Genomic DNA, 13147 nt, shown 5'->3' with positions numbered 1-13147 from the left:
GTAATAGTAGGGATCTGAGTAAAAGATTGACATGCTGATTATATCTTGTTCCAGAATTAGTTTGCTTTTTATAACTGGCTAAAATCATCCATTGTAAGAATAAAAGCATTTATAAAAAATAAATGGAAAAGTCTTCTACAAAATGAAAAGAAGACTAGCAGAAAACCAGAAATATTACCAATTTATATTTTCTTCATGACCTACAATTTAGAGATAATGGCCTATTTGAATTTAGCTTACTAAACATACAGCCAATACCTATGACTGAGAAATACCTTCTTCATAAACAAAAAGATATGGCTGATACTCCAAGTAGTAAAAAGCCCAAGACACTGATCCCAAAGCAAAAGAAGATAATTTAGAGGAGGGGTGGCAGAAGGGAGGGAAGACCTAGTTGGCTTAGAGAATCAAATGTGAGTAACAATTCTGTGGTATTCAATGCAAAATGGAGGAAAGCGTATTAGCAGGAAAAACAGCAGCAACTGAGAAAGATCTACTGTTCTAGCTAAAAGTTAAAAATATATCCCTTATTTCCAGATGGAACTCAATATCCAAAGTGCAAAAAATAACAGTGAGAAATATGTTTGATGAGACAATTCTACTTCCAGGTAGCATACAGTGGCCTTTGGTAGCCTCTTCTTTTAAATCATAACTGTATGCATTCATAACAAGGTTTATGCCTAACACTTTTTAAATTCTCCAGCATGTTAAACTTTTTTCTTTCCTTTTTTTTTTTTAATTTGCTATGAAAATTGTAACTTTTGCCTATTGAAAAGTTAAAGTGCTTACAGAAGTCAGGAATTTACAAATGATTTTATAGTCAGTCTCAACTCCTGCTAGGATCTCTGAACTCTGTAACAGCATACAAACAATCTCCATGGCAAAACATAAAAATATGATTTAAAAGACATATTAAATAATTATACTGGCCAGTGACCAGCACTTAAGAGTGGATTAAAGTATAATATAGAATTATAATTACAAAACCAGATAAAAAAGTCATACTGGTGAAATACGTAAGATGGCTTTGTTAAAATGAAAGAGAGCTTTATGGCACAAATTAACTTAAACAATTATGAAATGCTTCCAAGATTTTTAATCACTTCAGCAGCAAGCTGACATATAAAAATGGTCCAGCAGAGAAGGTCCTTACTAATCACTAATTTTCAACAGCAGCAGTAAGGTCTAAATAGAAATCAGTTCTATATCCATTTCCCTTTGAAAACGGTTCTGCATGGTTAAAGAATATCATTCTTTTTAAATATTACAATTAGAGCTCTTTTTTCCAGACACTTCAACACAATGTTAGTTCCATGTTTTACAATATAATTAAACATGAACATAATTTTGCCCATACAATTAAGTATTCTTTAACCATAATTTAAAAAAATCATTAGCATGGTTAAGTACTTCATGAAGATTGATCACGTCACATCTTACCACAGTTTTATCATCAGTTCACTGTATGAACTCTAAAAGAATCAGATTAAAAAAAACAAATTAGTGAATCTATACCTATCACAGTATATTGAACAGTTCACTTATTCATGAGTTCTTATTAAACAACAGCAGTTGTTTAATGAGAAAACATATTAGTCTTGGTTGATATTTTGCCTTTTGGAGATTCAGATTTTCCTAAGCAAAAGAGTAAGCGATTTTTCCCTGCAGTTTAAGACATTTAATCAGCACAGAAATTGAATGTCCTTTGGAAACTATGAAAGGATCAAAACTACTCAATAGGTATCTCTATGTACATTTTGGGCTTAAATCATTGAATCATAGAGCAGTTAGGGTTGGAAAGGACCTTAAGATCATCTAGTTCCAATCCCCCTGCCATGGGCAGGAACACCTCACACTAAACCATGTCACCCAAGGCTCTGCCCAACCTGGCCTTGAACACCGCCAGGGATGCAGCATTCACAGCTTCCTTGGGCAACCCATTCCAGTGCCTCACCACTCTCACAGTAGAGAATTTCACCCTTGTATCTAACCTAAACTTCCCTTGCTTAAGTTTGAACCCATTACCCCTTGTTGTACCACTACAGTCCCTAATGAAGACTCCCTCCTTAGCACCCTTGTAGGCCCCCTTCAGATACTGGAAGGCTGCTATGAGGTCTCCACGCAGCCTTCTCCAGACTGAACAGCCCCAATTTTCTCAGCCTGTCTTCATACAAAAGGTGCTCCAGAAATTAAGCTCTGAGCAGCACGATGAAACATTTGTGTTTGAAGCACTGCACAATACTATGGGAACAGGGACCTTTATCACCTGGGACAAGAACCTTCTGAATGCCAAACATCAATGCAACCTTCAGAAGAGCAACTGTAGGAATCCCAAGTGAAGTCTGGACATTTAAAACTTTGGCAGCCCAGAAAGAACACACAGCTTTTGCACTGGAAAGGATAATTCCACCAGTACTAATTCTACCTTTTAGATACATCTCATTCCAAAGATGAGAAACACACAGAATGGTGCAATTAAGTAAGCTATTTCACTGTGGGTAAGCAAAAATATGTATAAAAATTAAAATTTTTAGTTGACTATGTTTCGTTAAGAACTTGACCTGGATATATACACATAAACCACATAGAAATTTAAAATATGGAACTCATCTTTTTATGCGCATAGATAGCAAAAAAACGTGCAAAGTATAAATTTAAGGCCATGACATGAAAGAACTTTATCACAAGTCCTTACTTGTGGCACTATCTACAGAACTGCAGACAAGTGGCCAAGACATTTGTAACACAAGACAGAAATATGTAAATGAAGTATGATTAGTGGAGCTATGATTAATTTGTTTAAAACATTAAAATAAAATGTACTATTGAATTTGTATTTCATTTGCAGGGGATGAAACAAACACATTTACCATATGGCAGCAATAAAAAAAGATAATTATATAATTTCTAAAATAACATGGTTTTAAAGGTGAAAAAAACATTTTAACTGCATCAAAGCCTAAGTAATAAATATTTTCCCAAATAACACTATGTGGTATTTATTAACTCATTCCTTAGAATATTTTGCATGTAGTAGCTTAAAAAATACTTTCCTGTCCCTTGACAAAACTGCAGGTTTTTTACAATATTCAAATGGAAATAAATCAGAAATTATCCCAATTAAAATATCATATTTAAGAATACCTATTAATATTCCTCAAAACAGATGGCCAAAGACGTGTTTACAGTGGACACAGCAGAAATACTGAAAAATTACTGAACCTTAGAAAAATGTAGCTGGATTCTAAATGAACTTCCTTAAGGAAATGTTAAAATGCAGCAATCTTTTTATTTTCTTAGGAATTTTTCCACTACTGCCATTCTCAAAAGAAGAGAAAATTCTAAATAGCAACAGGGGTTTTGGCTGTTTTGGGGGGTTTGAAGGTGTTTTTTTTTTATTTTTCCATTTCTTGTTATTAAGATTCAAGGGCCAATTCTATAATAAGATTAGGAATTACTAGTGAAAGAATCTGGAACACTAATAACACAGAATTTATTTAACTACAAGAAAACATAAACACGGATCACGCTGTGAAGAACACAGATGCAAACCCTGTCAGTTGTTCTATGAAAGATGTAGAAAAAAAAACTTCCCAAACTTACCCTCACAGAAGATTCAGAACATTTATGCTGAGTCATCAATACTGCCTTTATAGTTTATTGTAAGGCTAACAAGAAGCCAACATAAACACAAACTAAATTTAACATTAGAAAATAGGCTATTTTTTTAGAACTGCCTTCTTGCTAATTTAGAGAGGATGCTATACAGTTTTAACATCTTTTATCAATGCTTATGGAAACCCAAGACTACTTTTGTCTACAAATGCTCAGCCTTCTCCAGATGGCTACCTCAAAAGCTAATGTAATTACCAGATGTCTTACAGTAAACCAAAGAAGCTGAGACTCTCCCAAGCATGAAACCAGCCAAATGCTAAATACTGCTAAATTTTGGAAACGCAAATCCCAAATCAAATCTGGCATTTCTACACTAAATCTCTTTGCTTTCCAGCCTAAATGAAGCAAAAGTGGAAGACAGCATGCCACATGAGTGTGACCTTTTACAAACATGAAAAATGGTTCTTGACTTAGAGCAGAAAAGCTCTCCTGACATTACAGGAAACAGAAAATACAGTTATAACAAATTCCTTATATTATTAAGCAATCTATTGAGGGTCCCTCTCGATATTTTTGTATAATTCCTAGAGCAATGTGAAGGATGATGAGCAGATAAATGAGATTGAATAACATGTTATCTTTAGATTCCATCTCATCTGTAACAACATTCTATTAACAAACTCAAAAATTCCATTAAGCATGATTCAGTCAAAATTATTTTCTGAAGTTTAAACAGACTGAGATTATGATTAAATTAACAGAGTAGCTTGGCTGTTTGAAGTCTACTGCAATGTTCTACAGTGTGCACACAAGGACAGTTACTTAGAGAGCAGTTGTGATACACAAGGCTGGGCTACTGAAGGTGACTTGAATTGCTAACACAATGCATTAACACTCTCCAAAGGGTGGGCATCACTTTGTACACTGCTAATCCATTACTGTTAGCATACAATCTGCACAAGCTTCTCCTCTCACACAGCTACTTACTATGTTAAGACACAGTAGCAACAGGAATATTATTTTCTTCCACAATCACTTTAATTAGCACAAAGGATATTTACAATATATATAGATTGTAAGATTTCCTTTTTAAAAATAAAGCGTTCACACTGGCTGAATTCATACATAGCACAATTCATATTGGCCATTCATTTCCCCTTAGCTACAGTATAACAGACCCAGTAAATATAAGAAGACAAAACCAAAGATAAATGGAGTAAAGCACAATAATGTATAATATAATCAAACTATGTCACAATTCCAGCAAAGCACGAACCAGAATCACTTACCTGAGGAATCCAAAAGTTTGTGAAATGACAGCAGTACACATCCACCATCACCTATCATTGAAATAGCCACCATTGCTATTTGAAAAGGAAGGCACTAAGAACTGTCTGTAATTGACTACAATTACAGTAGCCAAAGCCTTAAAGAGTCTTCATAACCCAAAGAGGCTTCATAATCTTCATCCCTGGAGTTGCTCAAAGATGAACAGGAAATACTCTACACAGCCTGATCTGTTGCTCCTGCTCCCTTACTTCAAGAAAGACATGAGTGGAAGTTTGGAGCACTGACTTCCAGAGTCTCCACATAACCTAAATATTTCTAGGTTTCCATAATGAAAATTACATACTAATCTTATTGTATTCCTTTTCAAACAGCAATGATAACTTCCTTTAACACATCATAGGTTCTACAATGAAACAAAATGTGCAATGAAACTTCCCTCACTCTGAAGAATTATAATCCTTCTTTCTTAGAAACTGAACAATAATATAGTGTATTGCATTTAATATTTTTATTAAAACTGACCATAAGGCTGATTATCAGAATGGTATTTTTCATTCTAAGAACTTGGCAACCAAGATTTTGTTGAAATAAATTTTCATTGACCAAATTCAGGAAATCTATTTACAGGCAATATAATTAGACATTTCATTTAATATAGAAAAAATAAATTAGAAAAGAATAACTGAATATATAATTGATTATATATATATAATATATTTATAAAATTATATTATTATATAATAATAATAATAAGAAGAAGAATTGAACAATAACTGAATTTCGAGAAGAGATTCAGAGCAGTCCTGCAGAGAAGGACTTGGGGGTGCTGGTCAATGAGAAACTGAACATGATCCAGCAGTGTGCGCTCGCAGCCCAGAAAGCCAACCGTATCCTGGGCTGCATCAAAAGGAACGCGACCAGCAGGTCGAAGGAGCTGATCCTGCCCCTCTACTCTGCTCTCGTGAGACCTCACTTGGAGTATTGTGTGTAGTTCTGGTGTCCTCAACATAAAAAGGACATGGAACTGTTGGAACAAGTCCAGAGAAGGGCCACAAGGATGATCAGGGGACTGGAGCACCTCCTGTATGAAGACAGGCTGAGAGAGTTGGGGCTGTTCAGCCTGGAGAAGAGAAGGCTGCGTGGAGACCTCATAGCAGCCTTCCAGTATCGGAAGGGGGTTGTCCTGGGTTCAGCTGCAGCAGTCATTTTTCTCCTTCTTAGTAGCTGGTGCAGTGCTGTGGTTTGACTTTCGACCTGGGAACAGCGCTGATAACACCGATGTTTTCAGTTGCTGCTCAGTAATGTTTACTCTGACCAAGGACTTTGTGAGTCTCATGCTCTGCCAGGGAGGAGGGGAAGCCAGGAGGAAGCAGAGACAGGACACCTGACACAAACTGACCAATGAGGCATTCCATACCACAGCACGTCATGCCCACTATATAAACTGGGGGCAGTTACCCAGAAGGGTTAAATCACTGCCAGGGTCAGGCTGGGTATTGGTTGGCGGGTGGTGAGCAGTTGCATTCTCTTCCCTTGTTATTTCCCTTATTATTATTATTATTATTGATGGTAGCAGCAGTGGTTTGTGTTATACCTTAGTTACTGGACTGTTCTTATCTCAGCCCGTGGGAGTTACATTCTTTCAATTCTCCTCCCCATCCCTCCGGGACCAGGGGGAGAAAAGGTGGGGAGTGAGCGAGCGGCTGCAGGGTTCTTGTTGCCGGCTGGGTTTAAACCACAACAGAGGCCTAGAAGGATGCTGGGGAGGGAGTCTTCATTAGGGACTGTAGTGATAGGAACAAGGAGTAATGCGTTAAAGTCTAGACTGAAAGTTTAGATTGGATATAAGGAAAAAGTTCTTTACTGTAAAGGTGGTGAGGCACTGGAATGGGTTGCCCAAAGAAGCTGTGAATGCTCCGTTCCTGGTGGTGTTCAAGGCCAGGTTGGACAGTGCCTTGGGTGACATGGTTTAGTGTGAGATGTCTGGGCCCATGGCAGGGGGGCTGGAACGTGATGATCTTAAGGTCCTTTCCAACCCTAACTATTCTATGATTCTATGAAATATAAATACCAAAATTGATATAAGCATAAAATGACATTAAAATTCACACCACAAGCAGTTAATCTTTGAAGTAAAATAGACTGTTTTAGAACTATTTTATGCACATATTTTGCTACCTGATATACAAAAGTATCCCCTTATATTTTTCATATTCATTTACATTTTAAAAAATACATTTACAGCAAGTTTCACATACATTTACATATATAGAGCAATATTACACAAATATTATAATGTTTACATTGTAACCTTCCTGTAATATTATATAAACAATGTAATGTCTCCTGCCTTTAGTTTTTGTTCATTAAAAACACTTTAACAACCTAAAAATGCACAAAGAGCATATTATCAAATATATTAACAAATATATTATCAAATATGTTATCAAATATTCAGGCAGTGAATATGCACAGGCTAACCCAAAATCTACTATGGTAAGCACTGGGACAAAAAAAAAAAACACATTAGTTTGTGTAATGAAAAGATGGAATTAATCTTTCCAAGCAGATTATCAAATATACAAGAAATATTTTTTTCTATCTCACCACTGACAGGCTAATGTTGCAAATATATGCCTGGTTCTGCTTGGCAACATTTTGTTAATACTCTGTTCATTAATTTAACAAACTATCAAGAGAGTATGTTTAGAATGGGCAAGCATTATCTCTTGCATTTCATTTAATTAAACTTTGTTCTAGCAATATGACAGTCAGCATTTCATGAAGGGAATTATTTTAAAGATGAAGGTAGAAAGTATTTCAAAATGCCCTACTAAAACATGAAAGCATAATCTAAAATTACCCCTGCACACACAGTAATTTATCTATAATATTAAAGATGTTATTTCCAGAGTTCATAATTAATTGGATTCCACAGAGAAATTATTCAGGCATTCCAGATAGCAAAATGATGCACAAAGGCACAAAACATAGTGCCGAAGGACAACCATAAACAACCACTGTGACTTGCCTGAATTACAACAATCATTGAGCTTAATGTGAAATGAATACTGGCTGCCTTTTGTATGTGGTCATTACTCTGCTGCAAAGAAATCACCACTGAATTTTGATTATATTGCCTTAATAAAAGGTAATGAAAGTGGCTCATGCTCTAGTGGCTTTCTTTTAAACGATACACTACAATGATCTTGCAAAGGCCAGTGTGCCACAAATTGATTATGACACCTCATCTGAGGAAGGCGGTATTACCCCACCACTGTAGGTAAATGCAATGATGACTTGACTTCTTGCAAACATTTTAACAAAACTCTTTCAGTGAAAAAATTAGAAATTAGATTTTAATACTTACCATCGATCCGACTAACAAGTTCTTCCAACATTTTCACTTTCTTCTGAATTCCTGGCTGTGCAAATGTGTAGTTATCCTGAAGAAGAGACCATATACAAGTTTGTAGAGAGAAAAAAAAACAAACAAAACTAAATAAACCTTCTTTTCCTTCAATTATGTGTCTCAATCCATGTATGTTTCTATGTTTTCTTAAGGTGTTTGTGTCTTGTTTCTATGTTTCCTAGAACTGCTGCTACAGATAAGTAGTAAATCATCACACTGTATAGTCCTACTTCAAGACCCCATCCCTAACAGTATACTCTATGGCTATTACTGCATCAATCGCTCTCTACATGCTAATTTAGTGGCTCTGGATTTACAGCTTTCTTGCAAAAGTCCAAGTAGTTTTAAATGGCTGTCATATTCAATACCAAATATGCCATGCTAGAGATCTTTTTAAGGTAAACTTTTTTTCATAAATTTACTATTCTATGACAAATAATGTAGGAAATATGAAAATTTAGACCCTAATCAGTTTCAGAGTAAGAAACTGATCTTTAGAAGCTCAGAACTGTAACTCCCAGCAGCCCAGGAAATCAAAAGACTATTTTAATGGAATCATGACTGTTCTGAACCCAAGGTTACAGCTAATATCATGAACCAAAATCTAACACACAAGCCATATAGCTAAAATGGCAGGGTATTTGCATGTATTTGTTTGAATGTATTGACTCTAACTGGATTTTTTATTTCTGGATTGCAACTCCACAGTACACCCTAGAGTTTGCAATAATGAGAAGGAGAAAGATATCTCCACTTGAACCCCAAAGTGAACAATCTTTTCAAATATGATATTTTTTTAAAATGCACAGCGATGCTTCCAAGTATTTGACAATATCTCAACAACTCCTTTGTTATGGTTTTCTACACAGGATGATTCAAGAAAAGAAACTTACCAATCTATATTTTAAAAGAAAGTTTTGACATAAAATTGGTTTCTTTGTAACTGCTGCTTACACAGAAAAACAGGGGAAATGATTTTTTGTCTCAACTGCTATTACTTGAATATGAAAGCCAATCGGTCAACTGAGTAACTATCCAAAACCTAATCCTTAAAAAAATTCACTGATGTTGGAAAATTTTCTTTTGATTTCAAATTTTAACTTGTCCATAAGAGTAAAAGGGGTGAATATCAAGTTCATTTTTATATATCTGGAGAAATGTTTGGTTGGTTGTATTTTGGTTGGTTTTTTTTTTTAAAGGTCATACTGACTTTCTTAACTATGTTTACATGTTTGTTTTGTTGGGGTTTTTACTTGCTTTTCTTATTTTATTTGCTATTTAATGTTAAAATCTCTTTGGGAAATAACATATCCATTTTCCTACACTAAGTACTCTAACAATGAAAACTATTGCAAATGCTTATATACTGTTCTATTAATTTATTTAAAGTTAACTGGCATTTCTAGAAGTACTGTACTCAAATTACAGCAATATGATACTCAAATATTTAATCTATAACAAATCCACTGAAAGTCAACACAAAATTAAAATACTACTACTTGGATCATTAGTCTCTCCCTAGGTAGTGCAACTCCAAACAGTGATCTATGAATCTGAAAGTGTTTTCTTTCTCAAAGTATCATTTACTCCATGCAAAAACAGAAATGCAACCCAAAACTTTGGGGTTTGGGTCTGAAAACACAGGTAAGTTTGCTCTCTTCAGTACATTTGATATTTTGTCTATTCATTTCATAGAATCATAGAATAGTTAGGGATGGAAAGTACCTTAAGATCATCTAGTTCCAACCCCCCTGACATGGGCAGAGACACCTCACACTAAACCATCTCACCCAAGGCTCTGTTCAACCTGGCCTTGAACACCGCCAGGGATGGAGCATTCACAACCTCCCTGGGCAACCCATTCCAGTGCCTCACCACCCTTACAGTAAAGAACTTCTTCCTTATATCCAATCTAAACTGCCCCTGTTTAAGTTTTAACCCATTACCCCTTGTCCTACCACTACAGTCCCTATTTCTCTGCTCATTATTTCAGCTGCAAATGAGCACAGCTGGGATTCACTCTTCTACTGGTGCTGACTCATTTACCTGAAAGGTTCTTTGCCGGCTCCCCCAGTCCTCTCTTCTAACTAAGCTATACTTTACACATTCCCTCCTATGATACTTGTAATGGACTTTCTGGAGTTTCCAAAACTGTGAGAAGGACGCTGTAAACACAAAAAGTATTCTGTTATCTACTATTCTTGCTCCTTATGTGCTTCTAGGTGGGGGAAAAAGCTAGTAACAGTTAAATAAGAAAACTTGTCAACCTTGGGAAATTCATGAATTATTGCTCAGGCCAATACAGAAGCACAGTGGTTAAGAATTTAATTCCTATATCATACAATTTAATTGACAATATCAGCTTCAAAATTTGACTCAACGTTAATTCCAACTCCTCTACCTCCTCCCCAGCAAGAGGCACAGGGAGACAGGAATTGAGAGGTGTGGTCAGTTCATCACACTTCATCTATGCTGTTCCCCATGGGCCATACATCTTGCAATAAAGCCTGCTCCTGTGCAGGCTCTTCTCCATGGGCTGCAGTTTCCATCAAGGCATCTCCACCTGCTCCAATGTGAGGTTCTCCCCAGGCTGCAGGTGGAGATCTGCTCCATCAGGAAACTCCATGGCAGGGGCACAGCCTGCCTCATCATCGTCTGCACCATGGGTCCAGGGGAACCTCAGTGCTTGGAGCTCCTCCTCCCCTCCTTCTTCATGACCTTGGTGTCTGCAGAGTTTTCTCACTCCTCTCTCACAGCTGCTTCACAGTGGCTTTTTACCCTTTCTTAAATATGTTACCACAGGGGCACCACCAGCATTGCCAACAGGCTCAGTTTTGGCCAGCAACAGATCTGTCTCACTCCTGGCTGGAACTGGCTCTATCTTGACACTAGGCCTCTTCTCACAGAATACACTCATCCATCTCCCCTGCTACCAAAACTTGCCGTGTAAACCCAATAACAAGTTCTTCACTGACTTCTGAAGAAAAAAGTATTCCAGTATTCAGCTCCCCACCTATTCCCCCACGCAGCTGGGGTCCTCATAGGAGCATTTCATTATTCATCCTGCAAATTTTTGTTGTTTCCTCATTTATTCCTTGTGTGACTTTGGCCATCAATCTTAACCAAAATACAAACTCTGAAAGTCATAAGTAGTTGAGAACAGGCATTGTTTTGCCTCAAGAGACCTGCACCAAACTGTTAATATAAAACACCTTATATTTCTAACCACTGTACTTGAGACTTTCTAGCAAGCATTCATATATGACAAAGTATGCATAAGTACAAGACAGAATCCATGATAAACATAAAATATTCATGCATTGGTGTGCATTATCTAAGTTCCTTGACGCTCTGCTCAGATAGCTTCCAACATACTTTCAGTGAACTATGCTAACCTACTTCACAGCTGAATGGTTATAATAACTAGTTCAGAATGCAGACACATAATTAGTTTCACCTTATGCAGAAGGTTAAGACTTGATAATGTCACAAGGGCTCGAAACTTGCTTCAGCCTCAAATTTCTGCATTATTAGTCTGTACTTATTCTGTAGAGGCTAGTACAACCACCTCACCACCCTGCAATTACAACTAGGTCTGCAGGACTTCTCAAAAACATAATCATTATAATTTAAAATAAAATAATTCAATTATAGCCTTCACTAAACTTGGAAAAACGTACAAGATAATTCCTTTTTTTTGTTGTTGTTTTTTAAGGTTAGAGAAATTCTAAATGGAAGAAACTTGATTAGAAAGTGAAAACAAACAAAAAAATGCACTGAACAAATTTAACTGGGACTACCCTCCCACACTCACATAATGAAAGTAAGTTGGGGCACAGACGGGAGAGGGAGACTTTGCAGACTTTACCTAAACAATATCCCCCATCTTTTGTCTTTAAATAGACAATGATAGGATAATTTTAAGAGAAAAAGGAAGATGAAAAGGGAAGGGAACCAACCTTTCATGTCACCAGGGCAAGAGAAGTAAAACCACACAAATGGAAAAAAAAATACTGCCAATAATCCGACGACTGCAGCCAAAACACAAGTATATGCACAGTGTTGCTCATCTTCTCAGGTCATATATGCTGTTCACTAACAATGTACTGATCAAAATATCAGAACCATTTACAGAGCAAATAGAAAGTTTTGACACAAAGTCTTCTTCCCATATTGTTTGGTTGGGTTTAGCAAGATTTTATCAGTCAGATCAGAGCTTTTAAACATAAAGGATACATTAAGCAATATGTATACAGCATACCTAGATGTCTGTTTTCTCTACTGATATATATTTAAGCATTCCTATAAATCAGTTTAAGTATGTTCAAGTGTATTATCACATGAATGAAATACAAACAAAAGGAAAAAAAGCTTTCAGAAGTTGTATATTTATCACATCAGAAAGCAGTCTTCTACATTTTATTTTTTAAACTCATTTAAATACTTCCTTCACATATTTTTGAATCTTCTAAGCAAACTCCTATCAGAAATCTTGGTCCACCTTGTTCTCCAAGTTATGCAAAAAGGTGGGGGCAGATGAGAGAGAAGCATGACACTTAGATAATGATAACCAACATGTATAATAACACAATCAATGGTAGGCTCAGTTTACCCAATATGATTTTGAAGCTGGAGATTACAACATAAACTCAGTCTTAAATAGAGTATAGGAGACAGAGTGTACACATGCCCAAGAACAAACACACAAGTGTGCTGGAATGTGCTGGAGTATTCTGTGTGCACATATCCCATACCATGTTCTATAATTACTCCAAGATATTTTAAAAGATCTTTCAACCTCTGTAATTGTTAAGCCTGACTTTTGAAAAC

General features: G+C 36.2%; 1 protein-coding gene across 3 annotated transcripts in view; it reads right to left on the bottom strand.

Annotated features, from left to right (window-relative positions):
- Positions 1 to 13147, bottom strand: part of TBC1D22A (TBC1 domain family member 22A) — a 169509-nt gene that overhangs the window by 80378 nt on the left and 75984 nt on the right. For all 3 annotated transcript variants that reach the window (XM_062638358.1, XM_062638355.1, XM_062638357.1), the window contains exon 10: positions 8276 to 8351. In XM_062638358.1, the coding sequence (XP_062494342.1) occupies positions 8276 to 8351 (76 nt within the window). The remainder of the gene's footprint in view (positions 1 to 8275; positions 8352 to 13147) is intronic.

This window comes from Pezoporus occidentalis, unplaced genomic scaffold (genome assembly GCF_034315485.1).
Source record: "Pezoporus occidentalis ecotype Australia unplaced genomic scaffold, CSIRO_AGI_Poc_V1 ctg56, whole genome shotgun sequence".
NCBI classification, from domain to species: Eukaryota; Metazoa; Chordata; class Aves; order Psittaciformes; family Psittacidae; genus Pezoporus; species Pezoporus occidentalis.
The sequence above is the reverse complement of the archived record's forward strand: the minus strand, read 5'-3'. Positions and strand labels throughout refer to the sequence as shown.